General features: G+C 34.4%; 1 protein-coding gene across 1 annotated transcript in view; it reads left to right on the top strand.

The window, feature by feature from the left end:
• LOC108726563 (serine-rich adhesin for platelets) overlaps window positions 1-20,415 on the top strand; it is a 74,888-nt gene that overhangs the window by 42,513 nt on the left and 11,960 nt on the right. Inside the window, 1 exon segment of the mRNA XM_018454216.1 lies at window positions 10,004-10,759. Within this exon segment, the coding sequence (XP_018309718.1) occupies window positions 10,004-10,759 (756 nt within the window).

The raw sequence follows: 20,415 nt of genomic DNA, 5'->3' as shown, positions 1-20,415 counted from the left end.
ATTAGATATAACAGATATAACATTGCACATAATAGCTGAATATTGATCTTTAAAATTTGGAACAAATTTCTAGTGGCTCTACATTAATTTTTAATATTTGGGACAAATTTCTGGCCACAAGGGTGCTCATTAGGTACTTTGAACAACTGCGCATTCGGGAATATTAAAAAAATAATGCTGTGTCAGCCTTGGTGGAAATCTCTTCATAATGGGAAGATTTGGAACGGATATATACCCATTTTAGATGGGTAGAGATAGATACCCTTCTAAAATGAGCATATACCCATGGGTCATAGGCATTTTTGGAACTACCTATGAGGAGATTTCCACTAGGGAGCAGCGTTATTTTAATCGAAAATAATCTTATTGATGTAACAGCAATGTTTTGAAACAAGTAAAATTTTATTAAAACAGAAGTATGATGTATTTGTTTCATTAACAGTGCTATTAAATTAACATTATTTTTAATTAAAATAATGCACTCAGAAAAATATCTGGTTGGATTAATTGGAATTCTGGTTGAAAATAAACGAATCAAAATTTTCTGGTTAAATTTACTAGAATTCTAATTGAGATAATCGAAATACTGATTGATATAATCAAAATCTTCTAATTCATCTAGTTTTAACCAGACATTTTTCTTATTGTTGATATAACTTAATTTTTTTCAGCGTACACTTGGTATTTTTATATTATACATAAAATAAGACATGTATTTTTTTTTTTTTTTTTTGACATTCCAATCCTCGTGCAATAGCATAACGTTTACTCTTCAGATTCTGTACTAACGTTACGAAAAGGTTCGTATTCGTACAGATTTACTCGTGGGCGAGCATCCGACTTAGGCTGGTGATTCGAAGCGTTAAAGCATCGAAATACAGCGCCGCGAAGTCGACGTTGGATTAGAAATCGTCAAATCCGCATGTCGAGATTCTCCGCGATCCTTTTTAAATCACCGGATACGTGATAATGGAGTAAAATGTTGATTTACTTGCGCAAGGCAAACCTTAGACGGACGCAGGCAGTCGGCTCTGATGAACATTGGTTCAACGATCGTTCCGCGAGCGAATCTAGATACCTACGTGTGTGCCACCTACATAATTCATATCAGTATAGAGAGCAACCGTTTTGACGAGGCGAGGAAAAAAAAAGAAAATTACGGACGATGTTTTGCCGAGAATTCATGACCGAGACGGGCAAATCGTCGTGCGAATTCCTATCGGTCGGCCGAACGAGACGACCGATGTAAAAGAATCTCAAGTAGTCTCCTTCTTTCTCCTCGCGGTTGTCGCACTGCCGCATGGATTACCGACACGCGTAATTCAATATTTCCGTGTAATTCATATCGCCGTTGGCTGCAAAGAGTCCGCACGCGCGTCTATCCTGGCTTGCAGGCTTTGTAACATTTGTAACTGATCATATGAAAGGCACTTTGTTTTCAGATAATCTAAAATGTAACGCGAACAGTACCTTAACTTTTTTTCATCTGTAATCTGAGGATCGTATATGTATCTTGAAACGAGAGGTGAAAATTATGAAAAAAGTTAGCAAATTTAACAAGCGACCACTGATAAATCAAGTAATATGATACAGTTTCGAACATGGTACAATTCTGAATAAAATAAAATTTGAATTCAATTTTCGAGGTTCAAGTTTGGTAATCCTATCATTGTGTGAAGGATACTGAAGGGGATATTAAACAGGAAAATATCAAACTTGAACTTCGAAAATTTAATTCAAATCTTATTTTGTTCAAAATTGTGTCACCTTACTATTCTATAACAATAATTATAATAGGACTCTCGAATTTTAAACAACATAAAAATAGAGTAGGCTAATGAGAGTCAGCAACGATAAACGGCGCAATTACTTAGTGAATAATCAATACTCAGAAATTAGATTGATGTCTTCTTTATTTGAACGTTTTAACTCTTTTTGGAGTTCTCCTCAGCAAGAAAAATACAAGAATAAATAGCTCACATATCGATAATGCTTAAGCCACTCTCAAATTGACAAAGATGAAGCGTTGTTAATCTGACATTTTTAGAAAAAATCTCATTAGAGAGTGATAGATGAGTAAAAAAAAAACAAATTTAAATGACTTACCATCACGGAACATGAAACGTATCATGAAGCTTTGTTACATAAATTGATTTAAAAAGTAGATGTGTTAAATTCAGATATAAAGATCACACATTTTTAAATACACGTCCGTGTACGACGACGTGTCGCTCAGATATGAAATATTCTCGAAACAAGGGGTCACACAGTAAAAACATTAAGGTAAATTCGTAATTATTAAGAGATAAGTCACATGTAAAATTGTTGTTACGTTAATCCGATAAGAAACACAATAAAATATTGTATAGGAATTAAAATCGTATGCGTACAATGGAAAAAATATTAAAAATTGTAAAATAAAAAATTACATAATAACAAAAAAAGAAAAAATAAAATCGGTATAAAAAATTTACTATTCTAGTGATTTTGCTCACTTTTGTAATTTTCACGTCATTTCAAGATATACAGTTGACCCTCTGACTTTTTGACAAGCAAAATATCATTCTCATATTTCTCCAAAATAAAGGAGGGTGGAGTCCGGTTTCTTCCTTTATTTGTAAAATCTATTTGATAATGTAATAGAATAATGTAATATAATTGAAAAGTATCCTGAATTTTTCAACATTTTTTAGAAATCTAGAACAGTAAAAAAAACTTGTAATAAACAAAAAAAAAGAATCAGATTGCAGACGAAGGGAATAAAAATATGATTACAGATGGTTGATTAAAATTACAATTCTCTTGCGACGATTTCGATCATAATATTTCAAAAGTTATTAATTCAAGCAGCGTACTATAGTATTAATAATTTAAAAATGGTATTGGCGACGAGCTGATTGCGCATTTCTCATACATGGACCTCATTAGTGAGTTCGTGCAGTTGAATGATAATCACGAGGAAAAATGTAGTATCACGAATGCATTAGGTGTCCTGCGTACAATGGAAAAAATATTAGGAACAGAAATAAATATTAAATATTACAAATAAAAAAATTAGAAATAGAAATTAAACGTAACTTACAATGGATATAAATAAGATATAAGATATATAAATATATGCCACATTTTATTTATTAATCCGATATATCCATTGTGCGATACGTTTCTATGTGTATTTTCTAATTTTTTTTAATTTCTAATATTTAATATTTATTTGTATTCCTAATATTTCTTCTATTGTGCACAGGACCTTACGGTTACTTAAAAAAATCGTTTTAGAAAATTCATTCGACGTCAATGCCTTTCCTATTTTATCATCATTATTTTATATCAACGTTTACTTGACACAGAATATTACACACACTTCCTTTGATTCATGGATGTTTTGCTCCATTTATAAAATCGATTTTAATAGGAAATTGTATGAAGATTATTTTATTCTAAAAATTATTGACATTTAATTTTTAATTACCTCTTTAAATATAAAAATTAATGTTTATATAAATATATAAATAATAACTATATATTTGTAACTTTTAAATTCTTAAAATTCTATAGTTTTGCTATATTTGCATGTATTTCCAAAACTTGAATTTGAAAGAAAACCACTAATAATTTTAAATTTGATTAATTAAAAAATCCCCATAGATGTCTTTAAGAGCTCCTTAGGAAGATTCTGTCAAGCATAACGTGATGTAAGATATAAAACATTCACAATTTGATTATCGTATTGCGTGTTAACGCTATCTATACGGTCGCTTAGGGCCGTAAGGCTATCCTTCAACTCACCATGTGGGATCGTTGTGATATGTTGTTATGTTATGTGTGCGTGCACAGCCCCTCGAGTTAGGTAGCGTGCGTCGTGCTCTTTGCACGAGGCTTTCATTCATCGGTCTTATCGTAGCTTCACTATCAATGTATCCGACCAGCCGCTATAAGTGACCTTGACTAGTCACTTCTGTCATCACATTGAATAGACGAGAAAAAGACGGGATTAGAATTCATTGACCCTCTATAACAGCAAGATTGTTTGACAATCGCATAAAAGACGCCCAAGTTCGTTCATGGTAAATTTTTTTCTGTTACAATGAAATCTACTCGACATTATCGTAGCTGTAAACTGTTTCCCTTTTTATTAAAATTTTATATATATAAAAACGATACAAAAATAAACATATTTAGACATCGAAAAAAATTTACTAAATCTTACATATTTTTTTTAATAGTACGAACAATAAGTAAACATTAGCTTACAGTAAATAAATATGTATTCAATAAAAAAATGATAGTTAAATAAAATTTAACGATTTTTTGTGTCAAATAAATATTTATATTTAGTAAATATTTACAGAACTATTCAAAGAAATATTTATTGAAATTTAAATATTTACTTAGAATTATTTAACCCTTTAAGCCCCATGCCTAATACAGCCGTGGTAGCGTCAAACTGAATACGGGATTCGTAGCATAAGTGAAAAAAAAATTACCCGCGTTTTTTCATTTTGTAAAATTGATTGTTTAAACAAATTGTTTAATTGAAAATAAAAAACGAAAAAAAGTACATTCTTTGAGATTTAAATGAGCGATATCTGCCCTATTTTTTATGATTTAACGCGAAGAAAAATATTGGAGATTTAGGTAAAAAAAAACCCAATCGCTTTGTCAAGCGAAGATAAAAGGGATAATCATTGTCCTGCGGCAGTAGCTGACATCATTTGCGCACGTTCTCGCCTCGTTTACACCCTCCCTCTTTGCGTTAACGATGCGACTCGCGCTCGTTCAATCCCCGAACAATCGATGGTGCACGTAATGAAGTTTTTTTCGCTTTTTCCTCGGTAATATTATCTTCCTCGAAAAACGAACAAAATTCGCAGTTTTACGCTGTCGTGGCAACGCGACGATTCGATTTGCGAGCACGTGTTCATCGAGGATAGGTACCTGCCAATTATCGCACCTGCCATCAGCTCGTACATATTCATTGTGGACACATCCGATTATCGATCGATGGGACGTAGGTCCCCATAGTCGTCCAATGCGTCACTCAGCACACCATATCCGGATGTCCCCAATGACCTTTAGCGTTGATGGTGTTTATACCGTTGGTGTAAAGAATTTTTCTATGAAAGAATTATAGGGCTTCCCTGAACTATACACTGAAAATAGAGGTTTGCATTAATTGAAATTCTGATTGAAAAAAACAAATCAGAATTTTCTGGTAGAATCTATTATAATTCTAGTTGAGATAACCCTTGGGAAAATTTACTTTTAATGAAGTTAAAGTTTTTAAAAGTAATTAAGAGTTTACTTAAAAAATTTTGAGGTAATTTAAAATGTGAAAGATTAAGCCAAAATAACCTAAAATTTTTAAAGTTTTTCAAGGATGATTTTAATATATAATCGGCATACAGCGCGTTAGTTTCTTTCAGTTGGTCGTGAGGAAGTTTTAAAATTATTTTAAAGAAAAGTTTAAAGTGTGCAAATTTATCTTTATTTCTTAGGTTTTCTCTACAGTATATTTTAAGTATTTTTTTAAGTTTTTTTAAAGTGAATTTTCCCAAGGGAAATGCAGAATTTTTCTATGAAAGATTTAATAGAGCCTCTCTGAACTATACTAGAAAGAGTCTGGTTGTATTAATTGGAATTCTAATTGAAGAAGGACAAATTAGAATTTTCTGATAGAATCTATTATTCTAATTGAGATAACCAAAATTTTGATTGATATGATCAAAATTTTCTGGTTCATCTATTTTCACCCAGAATTTTTTCTCAGTGTAGAGATCTTGTTGAGATTAATATCGAATCTAGGATCACTAGAAGTTTTCTTTCAAACTTAAGTTTCAGAGATGCTTGCAGATAGCAAAACTAGAACAGAGTCTTATGAAAATAATCTGTTCCTCTCTCGATTTATATATCGGTTTTCGAATGAAAGAATTTTATCATTTCAATAATAAATTTTCTTCTCGATGAAACACGACATTGTCGGAGGATGAGTTATATCATCAGTAGGGGTTGTAGCGGATATACGTCGAAAAACGAACCGATGGAAAATTAATATCCTTTCTCCCCCTCTCTTCCGCCCAGATGGTGAGCGAACGTTCCTGCGATGTAATAAAGTCACTAGAGCGCGAATTCAAGAGAATGAAAGAGAAGATGAGAGGTGAGCGCCTAGATGAGCGGCAAACGGGGCAAGGAGGGAAACGAAATGAGAGAGAGAGAGAGAGAGAGAGAGAGAGAGAGAGGGTGAAGCGTAGGACGAAGGAGCGACGGATGAGAGGGAGGACTACGCAGGCGTCGATAGGCTGCATAGCGCGTAGGTCAACGTACTTTCTACCAGGGCCGCACAATATATTGCCGCATTGGTTGGTACCTTCCCTGATTCGGCGAATCTACAATCGCGGAATTTCCATATGCTGCGCGCGATGTCACGAGATCTCCACCCTCCTAAATCACTGTCCGAAAATGACTGATGCAATTAGGGTGATCAAAATTCCAAATCGAGATTTCGCAAATTTTGCGGGACATTCCGATTTTTGGCTCTCTATAGAGGTGTCCTAAAAGAACCCTAAGCAGAATGGCATTTGTCCTGATTTATCACATAATGTAAATTAAAATTTGTTAGTACCTATATTAATGTCCGTTTCTATTAATGTAGTTTAATTTTAATCTTGGTTTAACTAATTCATCAATTATAAATCCTTTTTATAGTTTTAAGAATTAAAAAAAGATAAATCGAAATTAAAGCTAATCTACATTGATAGAAATGGGCATAAGGATTTCTTTCACCAATCTCCTCTTAACCGAACAGTGTGTTGGTCCTCCAACTTCTGAAAAAAATTGACTTTCTATAACTCATTTGATTGCTCACCATTTGCACATGTAGGTACGTGTAATTTTCGATTGCATACTTCTAATGGAAAAGTTATTAAAAAATAATTTTAGAGGGTACTAATTTCACACTAGCCCTCCAACTACGAGGAAAATAGATCGATAGATTTTCGTTTGTACATTCCAAAACAAGTCGATTTTTCGTTTGCACATATTTAATTAAAAGATTACTAACAATTAAAGTTTTGAGGAACAGTCGACTTAGGTAGATAGATTCAAATCGCAGTTATTATACTCAAAATGGCATGAATCGATAGGTTTATTAATAATTGTAGAATTTTAATTCTTGGAAGAGTTCTGCAGATTGAAATATCGAGGTTTTGAAGTTTCGAAGGTTCGAAGCTTTTAAATTTCAATTTTCGAAGATTTTAATGCCGAAGCTTTGAAGTTTGAATATCGAAGTCTTCGAAACAGAGTTGATAAAAAACATGTTTTGAACAGTTTAAAACGTGCTTAATCAATGTTTTTAACATATTTTAAACATGTTTTTAATAATACTGTTTAAAACATGTTTGAAGCATTAAAAACATGCTTTAAAAAAAAACAATATTTTATTCTTAAAAAAAATATTAGTCTTTATTAACCTTGCTTCGAAACCAATCATTGGCTACGTTTACACCGTGCATTTAGGCCGCGGCCTATACAATAGATGTCCTTGTTTATCCTGTAGGTTAAACAAAGACACCTATCGTATAGGTCGCGGACTAAGCGTACGGTGTAAACGTAGCCCTACTCTTGACTGACGCTCGAACACATGCGATATCTGGATTTTGAACCTTTTTTTATATTCTATACACGAAAAGCGTACATGTATGAAAGGATCTTGCGTGCAAATTCGAAAATACCAAAAAAAAAAAAAGATGTATTCGATCTTTATTCCAAAATGAAGAAAAAGATTGATATTAATCTATGTGATTAATGCATTCCAGAATTTGTCTAAATTTAAAGGAAAGGGTTTGAAGCTTTCTTTTTAAATTTGCACTCAGAGAAAAAGATAGTGATGGTAATTATAAAGGTAATAACAAGTTTTATATGTAGCTAACTATAAAACAGTTTACTCAACTGTGCATAAAATTAATTCTATATATAAAACTTGTAGATGTATTTGTCATCGCTTTATAATTGTTATCACTATTTCGCTGAATGTGAAATAAAAATGCCATTTGAGAAAGGTATTTTGTCCCATAAAAAATAAGTATGACGCATTAAGCCGGATCCAGACTAAGCAAACAAACGCGAATGAATAGCTTACTTCAATGAATGTGAAAGGTGCCAGGAATATCAACAACGCAGTTCGAACTCATTGATGCAACTTGTACATTTGTGTTTCGTACGCGCTCGTTTACTTAATCTGAATCTGACTTTACATGTTTCAGTATTTCCCTAGATTTTCTGTCTCTCAGACAGAATATAACAATAAAAAAAGTTAATGAAAAATAAAAAGATGTGATACATAATTTATATTCATGAGTTTTTTCATGTAAAATACATCTTTGTGCAGCAACAGCAATACAAAGAAGTGTCCTGTAATCTAGAGTTACGGAACATTCAAATTTATGAACATCCATGCGTGTGAGAAACAGGAAGTGGTTATTGTCACTTGGAGAAGTAAATGCTGTACTTGGTAAAAGTACCGTAAAATCTGCATGACATGAGACATTTAAATATTCAAGAGGTATTGTTGGAATCTATTGATTCGGCAAAAGATAATCTATCGTGTTACATCCAGTTTATAATAAAGATGAAAAGTGTGACAATAATAATTCCGCAAATATCGTCTTTGCAGTGATCCCGATGGATTATGCAATTACGTAAATTTGTGTTTTTTAGGAAACAATATTGCAATACAACGAAGGTCTTCAACGCGATCGCGTGATCTTCAAGCGCGATTTATTCACGAGCCATTGACTCCGCCGACTATAAACCGTACTTTTATTACCATGACTCACGCCAATAAGTTAATTGTCTACGGAACAGCACAATATGAAAAATATTTCTGCACTGAAAAAGAGTCTGGTAATAGCTACCAAATGTTGAGTGAAATAATTCCAATTAATTGTTCGGTTAATATAGCACACAGTAAAAACACATTTTGTATTTGTTGAAAACGGTCCACTCACTTACTTATTAAAATTTTATGTTGAATTGTTAACATTTGATTATTAATTTAACATAATGTGATTATGTTATTTAAAGATTTCGTGTGAAATTGATATTTAACATTTTTTAGTGTCAAAATGACACAATTGGTGAGTGAGTGAACTACATAAAAATAATGTTTAAATATGTAAATTCTAAGATGAATGAATAAAGTATATTAATTTAACAATATTATAAATGTGAGTTTTATTGAAAAAAATATACTTCCACGGTTTATACAAATTATGTTAGTATTATCTTTTTTGTGTGTATCTTCTGTTATGTTAAAATAACATATAAATTTGAGTGGACTGTTTGGGACATGTGAGATGTGTTTAATGTAATACAAATTTTTGGTTATATGAATCAAATATTTGGAAATTATTTCACTCAACATTTGATAGCTACTTATACTAGACTCTTTTTCCAGTGTGTGTGCTAGATTTTTGCCCCCTTCTTCAAGTCTTCTACTCTGGAATGTTTCCGCGAAATTTCGTAGAAGGCTTAACAATGAGACCATGCAACGTTTCAAATTTATGCTTGACGATATAACAGTAATTAATCCGTAACTGGAACATATAAACTTTAGTGTGATTTAAAATTTTTTTAAATAGTCATGATTTTTTTTGTAATAATTTTATGTTTTACAATTTTTCACAGTTTTAAACTTGAAGAATCTTTAAAAAGAACTCTCTAAATCTTAAAGGTTAGTTAGATCACATAATAAAGATCAGCTAGGTTAGGGATCTCACATTCCATTTATTGATTACCAGTGGCATACTTAGTACTGGTAATCAGTGATTATCCACTGATTCAGATTTAGAGAGAAATTAATAACAAAAACTTCAGTAGATCTCAGGAACCCATGTGTTCCTTTAGCGTCAAAAAATATGTGTTCCTGTTACGGAAGACGTAATTATAGTCGATGCCAAAGTACAACCATAAGAAAATTTTAACGAACGTTATTTTATATTTGCAGACGACCTGAAACACGTGTATCAGGCTTTGCTGCAGAGTGCTAAGCGTGCGGGTTCCTTGGACAATATCACGGTAATCGTGGTGTTCCTGACGCCGCCGATCGAGATCGCTTCGCGCTCGAATCCGCTCCTGACGCATCAAGCACCGAATGGTCTATTACTAAACAACATGGATCCGAATAATCCGATCCCGTCGAATCATGATGAATTCGATGTAAAACCGGCCTACATCAAACAGCTGATCGACGACGACATGGATCGTCCTGATTTCGATTTACTTTTGAAAAATTCCGTGTGCGGTATGACCAGGAACGGCAAGCACCGGAACGACGACGACGCTGAATATGATTACACGGACATAGGTCCGGAGACCGATGTCGACGCCGGCGAGGACGTGCACGACAACAATTATCCGGCCCTCGCCACATCGTCGTCGCTCGATCCCACTCCTGAGAGCGAGAAACCGTCGATGGAAATTGAGAAATACAACGATGACGACGATGACGACGACGACGACAGGAACGACAACGATTATTCTAACCGCGATAACGCGAACGTCTGCCCGGTGGACTCGGTAGTAAACGATGATGACCTAGACAATCGTGTCCGACCGAATGATAAAGACGTTCGCGGCGCGGACGACGAAACGCTGCGCGACCACGGTGACGACGACGACGACGACGTCGCGCGTATCGAGACCGCTGGCACGCATACCGTCGTGGACGATGACGAGTCGCCACCTTCGCCGCGAGCTGCTAGTAAGTGCAACTTGTCCGTTGTAAGGGCCCGACTGTGTGCCGCGCTGGTATACGGTTACGCTTATCACGCGGTGAACAATCTGTTCGTGTCGTTGGCGAACTACATCTCGAATTCGTTCGCCGCTCACATTTTCGGTCTACGTAGAAATTGAGTCGTATCTCTGCGTTTTGATCGGCCTCCCAAGAGATGATTCGAAGATTTCATCTTCGATTATACTGGAAAGCCATAGAGGTCCGAAACGGACGAAATCGAGAAATGTACATGTCAGCGACATGTTAGCGGATTAACCGTCGCATAATGCGATGTAATCATCGTCGTATGCTCTGCGATAAGATTGCGCTAGTTATTATACATACCGCAGTACGAAGTATTTTATGTCTCTTTGAGAAACGATGCAAAATATCTTCGATTTTTTCGAACGCTGAAATCGCTATATTTTTAACATTAAACTATGTCCCCATCGCTGCACAACGAGAAACTTCGTATGCATAAAACTTATTATCTAAGAGATATAAATTTAAAAAATGTAATCGTTCCGACCTTTCGTTTCGAGTCCTCTTTAATATAATTTTAATCAATAATTGCATGAGTCAAGTTAACTATAAAATTACATTGACAAAAATATTATATATTATATTCTGAACTTTTTATTGATGTTACTTATAAAAGTTACCGGTTGTTGCCAAAAGTTTCTTGATGTTTCTTAATGCTTTGTCCCTAACATTTACAATGGGGACATAGTTTTAGAAACTCCTTACCCAGCAAAGTGGACAGTATCGCTTGTTAACAATATCGCTTTTTTTGGGAGTACGAAAAGGCAAGTCTGTGGTAAGATACGCGGCTATTTGATAGATACGTGTTATATATAAATTTCATATCACATTTCTTACATATGCAAATGCATCGCATAAGAATAAAATTGAAATGCATTCGAATGCACAATGCATTCGATGTAATTTACATGACTTAAGACCTCCATTCTGTGACTCTTAACAACAGTGTTAGTACCGTTATACTATCGTTGCAGTTTTACCATATACAATACCTGCACAACGACAACATAACGATACTGCCATTAAGAGTTACAGATTAGGGGTCTAAAGAGTGCATTCTGTAATGACCCGCTTTTCGTACTTACGATTCGCAAATGGCCTCCTCATTCGACTCTCCTTAGTAACAGAAGTACAGCGAACACTTGTAGCATCGATCATCCGTTACATCCGTGATCTTACATGGATAAACAAAGTTCGAGATTAGTCAGAGCTGCTATTTTCTTGTCGGTAGAATGTCACGCAGATAAATTATCGCGTTTCTCCCGTTTTTTTATGTCACGGAGATACGTTATCTTTATTAATGGCCTATATGTCATGTTGCTGTGCGAAGCATAGCTGTAATCAACTGCAGTTTTAAAAAGTGTTGATGGTGCTAAAATCGCGTAGTTTTTAAATCGTTATCGAGGTCAGTTCGGTTTTGCTAAATGGAAAATGAGTTTCATTATTGTGACTCATGTACAGCCTAATGAACATCGAAGATAGCAAGTTGACGGAAGTAGCGGATATGCTAGCGAATATACCGTACGAGAAAACCTGTTTCTCTAATTGACTTTGAAATTGATTTTAACCCGCATCGGTAGCATTGCGAAAAATGGAAATTGATGTTCAATAAGGGTAATAAAAAGCACCGTTTACGCTATTAATGCGCTTTCTCGATAAGCGGAAATGTTGAATATCAGGTGAACGAGTCTCATTAGCTGCGTAAACTGAGCATCATAAATCTTTATATTATTAGATAAGCAATTTTTTTAATGCTCATTATGTCTAGAAACGAAGGAAAAGTTTCTGAATCATGATTGTTTATGGTAAAAAATGGATAATATTGTTTCAGAGCAATATAGTAATCAACGTCGTATATATCACTCTAATTATGAAAAGTTGAAAGATAAATAAAGATTATTTATCCGCTAATTAAATTATAATGAAAAATAACAAAGTGACTTTAATATTACAAAATTATGTTATCTTAAATTTGAAAGGATAAAGTAGAATTATTCATTTTACAAACGAAATGTTTAATTAATCTGACATTAAAATAGGATGACAAGCTGATGATTGCTTATTGCTTTGCGTATTATTTTAGGTACAAATTTACAAACAGAGACAACGATTATTTCTCAAAAAATGCTTACATTTGCTAAAGCAAAATCATTTCTATAACATATGTTTTTAATATTCTGCTTTTAATTCTAATTTTCTTAACTTCGCTTTCTCTATTAAACACTCATCATTATCACGTGCAAAAACGGATGTTTTACGGGCTACGAAAATTATTCTGCCATTCTATTAATGAAGATATTTTTTAATATTGAAAAAAGAGAACCGTGTTTACGCGCGATAAGAGTAAATTGATAACGTCTATTTTTAATATTCTACTTTTTAGTCTCGTTTTTCTTTAGTTTTGCTTTTTCTATTAAACACTCGTCACTATCACGCGAAAACGGATTTTTGTGGGCTATACGAAAATCATTATTCATTATGCCATTCTGTTAACGACGATGTTTTTAAATATTGAGAAACGAGAATGTGCTTATAATGTGCGATAAGGGCTGATAATTAATTTGCCATGTACATTTCAGACAATCGTCAGATACCGAAGTACAACAGTTCGCCATTATCGTTATCGCCAGCAATTTCAGTTAATTAACAAGTACCATCATGTGTCTCTCGCATGCCGCTTAGTCCCGTTATAGACGTTCGAATCGAGCGCGCAATGGCGGAGGACTCGCGCCGCCGCGTCGCGATTGGTCGTCGTGGTGCGCTCGCGTCGCTGATTCGCCATATAGCGGCCAATTGGGCAACGTGCCGCCAATTGTCGCCGGCCATGTGGAAGGGGCTTCCGGCAGTTCCTCTCGAGCTCGTACGGTTGTGAGTATGCGCTTGTGGTTCTCTCTCGTGTGAATTTTCCTGGTACGATCCTGGTATTGTTCGCGTGCCGATCGCCGGCTTTTGCATCAGATATATCGTCGCTCCGGGCACACCGTTTACCGTTGTTGGCGCTTCTCGGACGTGAGGACGGACACACACGACGCGAACGTAGGATGAGAGATACGTTCTCCGAGGTAGGTTGCACGCAGCGCGCTCGTGTTTCTCCGCAGTCGGTTATCGCCAGGAATCCGGGCAGAACCCTGAATTGCGTATTTAAATTTGGAAGTGACGCCGCGGCGGGGGACGCCGCGGCGGGGGACGCCGCGCAGCGTCGATCGTTCGCCACGCTTCGGAATGAGCCACGGCGACGACAACAAACCACGTTGTTGCCGGCCGGCGACCGGCTGTCGAAAACCGGCGTTGTTTTCTTCGACGATTCCACGACGCGATACGGATAGACGCAGAAAAATGCATCCTACGCTCCGCGATGATCGCCGTTATCAGAAATAGGCGTAGACATCAGTTCCGTGTCTACAAGAACCGAACCCATTGACGGTATACCGGTTTCTAGTCCACATCGATGTCCCCCACTCTTTGTTTCTTTTTTTCTTTTCTTTCTTTCTCTCTTTCTGGATCTTATAGGTGAAAACGTTACGGTTCTGATATCTTTTCCCTCTTTTTCTCTCCCTCGTGGTGATCGTAGGAACTAATTGTGTGTGCGCGTCGATTTTAAATCAAGGCCTGCTCTGCCTGTGATCTTTCTCGAACATTCGATGAATTTAGTTCTACGGTTTCCGTCTCTCGTAAGCACGTACAAACGAGAAAGAAGAAGCGTTCTCAGGACGGAGGGGCGAGGGAAGAAGGAAAAGACAGTGCCTCGCGTCATGCGAAGCGTGTCCGAAAATAACGTGTTGTGAAATCGCATTGTGTATTATCCTGTCGTCATCGTCGCCGTTGCACTGAGAAAACAAAATCTCATTTCACGATTTGTCAAATTCATTCATGCGTTTTGCAGTCAAATTTTGATGTAGTTTCGATAAATTAAAAATTTAACGTTACAGGTGAAAGAATTTACGTCTCTCGTCTTCTCGTATGTTTCTGTCGGCTAATAGAAAATTCAGAAAATTCCGTAGAAATTCTTTATTAATAGGGAATTTTTGCAATACCGTATCTGAATATGCGGTATTGCAAAAGTTCCCTAATATCGCAATTATTATTAATATCGAAATTATACTGATTTTAAGGATCAATTTGAAGCTAATTTAATGACATACAAATTCTTAGACCGGAATCAGACTACGCATTGAATATTGAGATTGAAGATTGAAAGATTGAAATTTGACCAATCAAAACAATAGGAGCTAAAATTCCTTTGTCCTCACTGGTCAAATTTTAATCTTCAATCTCAATCTTCAATGCGTAGTCTGATTCTGGCTTTACGTCGTGAACAAGGGAAGTTTCTTAAATCGCTTCTCGAAAGTAAACACACGTTTGTTTTGTACATCTTATCATGCGTACCATAATTTTTATTACCATAATAGAATATCGTTGAATATGATTCAATAAGATGTATTCTTATGATTGTGCATTGAATGACGCACTTTTTACTTTACATTGTTATGTAACTATTTATTCATAATTTTATGTTAGACGATAATTACTTTTTACAAGCATTTCACAAAATTTCGATAGTGACGATCCTCGGTGATTATCAAAATGCTATTAAAAAATGACAATTCTTCGACTGCAAATCACTCGGAAACGTCTACATTTTTTATGTTTTCCATTGGGAAAACTAGTAAACTGGTACACATTTTCGATTGGGAAACACTAGCAACACTGGTACACACTGAATGCAATTAAATTCAAACATTTTCAGTGTTAAATAATTTGACCCTTTTAATTACATATGTGGGCAGTTTGATAAGTCAGTAACTTTCTAAAAGGAGACTAGAAAAATAAATTGAAAAAAAAAAGTAAGAGGACTGACTTATCAAACTGCCTACATATTCTTTGTCCACGATAACCTCATTACTTTAAAAGGATCAAATTATTTCACATGTACGGTCTAAAAATATGATTCTTATTGTTTATATTACGTTGCCTAAAAAAGATGTTTCCATACATATACCGATTATTGCGAAGAATATTACTAAGGCCTCGGTAGTCCAAAGGCTTAGGACGCTCGTATGGAATACAAGAGATCCGGCCGAGGTAATATTTTTCGCAATAAATTTAGTTTTTTCAGCACATTAACATCTTTCTAATATGATGCCTAATTGAGGATCAAATTATTAAGAATTGCTTGTCAATTTAATTTAATTCGTGATATTATTACAGTAGTTTAATTGCGTTTATAAGTCCGGAAAATCAATTCGGCGCGCAGTTCGAATGACTACAAATATGGTACAAATGCATATACATATACATTATATAATACTATATACATATACATTATATAATACTATATAGTATTATACATATAATTCACATTGAATTATTTAAGCATTAAAGATCCAGCCTATACTCGACTGGCATAGGCTTCTAGTTTATCGATTGTATTCTCAAATTATTTATTAATACTGAAAATATGTAATCCGATTTGCATTCAATTGCATCAGTGTCGCTAATTTTCCCAATGGAAAATGCTATTTGAATGCTTTCCAAGAGACACAGATGACACAGTGTAACACAGTGAATCATTATATCCTTGTTGTTTGTCAATGTTAAACAAAAACGAAGTGATTACTGTGTTACACTGCGTCTTGCAGGAAAATAAATCGAAAAACATCAAATAAAATGTAATACTTATGGATTTTCTATATACAATAAGCTGTTAGTCATCATATATCATATATCATATATCATACTAGTGGTAAGTCATACAAGTCATAAATCTTAGGAAACTTACATTCAGAATAAATCATATTAGATTATTACATCACAATATTTCAACCATTCATAAAGGTGATAGTTCTCAGAGCAAATCTAAGTTTTGAATTGTAAGAAATGGAATTTCGCCATTTCTACGCAATCACTGATTACTGACTTATTGTTGCCTTATAATACATTACTCGCTTACAACTCGCTCCTGATTTCTGTTCTATTACTTTAACGGTTTATTGTATAAAACTCATTAAACTTTAAGCCTTAAGCCGTAAGAAATTGACCGATCATAGTCATTTATTCTTTTCAAACACAGAAAAAAACGGACGAACCAGAAGATTCCGATTATATCAATCAAAATTCTGGTTATCTCAACTAAGATTATAATACATTCAAGGAAATTCTGATTTGTCCATTTTCAACTGTGATCGGTCAATTTCTTATGGCTTAAGGCTTAAAGTTTAAGCCTTACATCTTAAAATGTCATAGTAGACTCTGCTTAAGCTACAGCTGTTTTTGTATACAGAGCAATTTTGCGCGGTACACGTTCATGTATCATAAAAACTTAGTCAAATCTCTACGTCAGCACACATAATGCTAAGATTATCTCAGCAAAAAAACAAAACTTAAGGCCAAGCGCTTAAATAATAAGTACACAATTATTTTCACGGTGAACACTGATAACATTTAAAGAGCTACTTTTAAACGTAATCCCTTGAAAATAAAAAAAATTTTGATGCTTAATTTTTGAATGTAAAAAGAAAGAAAGAATAAGGAAATTCTCAAGTAGAATATTAATCTGATTTTATATATATATATATATATTAACAATAAGATGAAAATATATAGCATGATTATTATGATTATTAAATTTCAATTAATCTAACTGTAAAAGTTAAATCATGGTAACATTTTTAGAATATTTTAAATCAAGTTGGTTTGGTTCTCTTGAACTTAATGATGCCAATAAAATTACCAAAATTATTTTAAATCTTTTTTGTTATAATGGCATTAGAGATTATTCAAATTTACCATACTCAGCCTCAAACATTAATTAGATTTTTTAAAAAGACGAAGAGTATGTGTTTAACACTCTAAAATTAAAAAAATTTTTTTTTATCAAGTTTTTTTAACTAGTTTTATAAAATTTTTATCAAGTCTGTATCAAACGCGATAGAACGAATACGAGACAGGGGAGAGCCGAGGTCGTCGAAATTCGTTGACAGACAGATTACAATTCGATCTCATGATTGGGGCTTTTTATTTCGTGTGACACGTATACAAGCGCAGGACGATCGATGGCGACAGGGGCGAGAAATAATTGCGGAAATCAGTGCGAATAATATATAATCGTAGTGTACGCGGCGCGGCGTTTTGGCAAAAAATGTTCCCCGATGACCTTATGATGATGATGATGATGATGATGATGCAATTAATTCACCGATCGCGTGTTGTTGCGTCGCGTGTTGTGTCGTCTCTACGTATATTTATAGACTCGAAAGTAAAGCGCGCGTTCAAGTCTCGACACATTCGTAACTAAACATTCAGATGATCCCTGAACGTGGCGTGAGGTAATCGGATCTATCTATCTATCTAACACTTGGGAGCACTGTTACCGGTCTCGTCTGACGTTGAATTTAAGCAAGTTATCGTGACGCGGAATACGATGCATGTATGTTAATTTGTCACATTGCCGCATATTTGTCACATTATCATACATCTGTTCGCTTTTTGTTCTTTTAACATTTTGTTTTTCAACTTTATTTCGTATTGTTTTTGAACTTTTATTTCAGATATAGTTTACTCGATGCCAATCTTTTAAATCTTCTTAACATTAGATATTAACTCTTTATCTGCAATCATATTTTTACTCCATTTGTAATCTGAGTTTTTTTGATCCAGACCAAGTTTCTTTTACTGTTCTAGACTTAAAAAAAATTAGCATTACTTTTCAACATCTTTATTAAATATTTTACCAGTTTTTTCCCAAATATTGAAACCTGTATTTAATAAAAATTAAAACTTGAGCAAAATGAGAGTGAAATTTGAGAGTCAAATTTTGCTTATGTCAAAAAAGTCTCTGATTGCAGATGGAGAATTAAAATTGAAATAAAATAAAAATTAGGGTTTTAAATTTTGTTTCATTCGGATCTGGCCGCCTCGATATAAATTTTAACTCTCCAAAACGAACGTCAAAATTTGTGACACAGATTCGGTTTTTTATTGTCTGATTAACTAGTTGTTAACCAGATAATGTAAAAATTGTATTTTTGTAATTATTGTGGTCTATCATTAAACTAATAATTTTGTAGTAAGTAACTTTTAAAGATACCACTACAAAATCAGTGTAGTAACTGATCATCACGAGAGAAACACAATTTTTGTATTATCAAGGTTAAGTCTAATCACAAGTTAACCAGAAGATAAACTGAACTTTAGTGACATTGGATCTGTGAAACCATTTAATTTATGTTGACTAAAAGGCACTAATTAATTTCGAGAAACCAAACCAAAATTATTTGTATAGGAAAGAATGAATATATTAAGAGTTTATTTTAATAATAATAATAATAATAAGAGATTTATTATTGAATGAAGTCCACCGTTAGCTCAAGAAGGTTTCTTAGTCTCAAGAGAAGGGGGGAAATTCTTCTTGACATTAGATATTAAAATTGAAATAAGATAAAAATTATATTTTTAAACTTTGTTTTGTTCAGGTATAATCACCTCGATGCCTGCAGTTTTAAACTTTTCTTGACACTAGATATTAAAATTAAAATAAGATAAAAACTAGATTATTATCGTTTTTTATGATTTTACGATTTTTGCCAATTTTCTGCTTCTTGACGAGTGTTTGCACAAAACTTCGCGATGCAGTTTGCGAGGTGCTGCGAGAGATGTACGGTTGTAAGATAACGCAAAATGAGCATATTCCGGCGAGAGAAAAGATGAAAAACGGGTGCGACTAGTACGGCCAAAAGAAGAAACCAAACCTACGATCTGATTGAGAAGCGTCTGCGCAGTTTTCTTTTCCGGAGCGAGCTTACATGGCAAGAATTATCGCTGCGCCGAGCAAAAAGCGAAGAGTAGGTTTCAAGAAATAACGCTTATGTGGCGGAGACTACGGCGTTAACCTCGGCAAACTGCTGCGATAATATTAATCCTTGTATACAGCTGCACGATTTTCTCGTAACGTGAAAGAATGCAATAATAAATTTATAACATAAAGGCTTGTCTACACTGAAGCCGATCGTTGATCGTCAGTGGGGACGAGCCTTAAACAAACAATAGTAATGGCGAAGTATATAGGATTATGATAAGACAAGCGTGATTCGACTCTTCGCACCAATATTTTATTCAAGGCGAAACTCCATATAAATTAATTTTTGCTATTTTTATCGGTAGTATTTAAGCGAAATATCCGGGAGTTTTCTATACATAAGATTGTAATAAGTGTAATTTTTTACCACATCAGGAATGTTTTATTCGAAATAAGATTTTAAGATTAAGATCTTTTAAATTTAGTTTTTGCTAATTTCATCGATATAGAAGAAATTAATGAATTTTGTAAATTTTAAACAGACAGTTGCCGACGCACTTTGAAGATTAAAAAGCAACCGTACAGAGTAGAAATTACCGCTGCGCAGGATTGAAATTATGCTAAAACGACATTTAGGACACTGAAGCGACGAGTTTATCGCGGTATTAGTTGCAGCAACCGTAGCGTTAAGACGGATAATAGACGTTTTTCTAGATTCTAATAACTATAATTTATCGCTGTGTGTGTGTGTGTGTGTGTGTGTGTGTGTGTGTGTGTGTGTGTGTGTGTGTGTGTGTGTGTGTGTGTG

Source organism: Mycetomoellerius zeteki, unplaced genomic scaffold, assembly GCF_001594055.1.
Source record: "Mycetomoellerius zeteki isolate Tzet28-1 unplaced genomic scaffold, Tzet1.0 scaffold427, whole genome shotgun sequence".
Lineage (NCBI taxonomy): Eukaryota > Metazoa > Arthropoda > Insecta > Hymenoptera > Formicidae > Mycetomoellerius > Mycetomoellerius zeteki.
The sequence above is the reverse complement of the archived record's forward strand: the minus strand, read 5'-3'. Positions and strand labels throughout refer to the sequence as shown.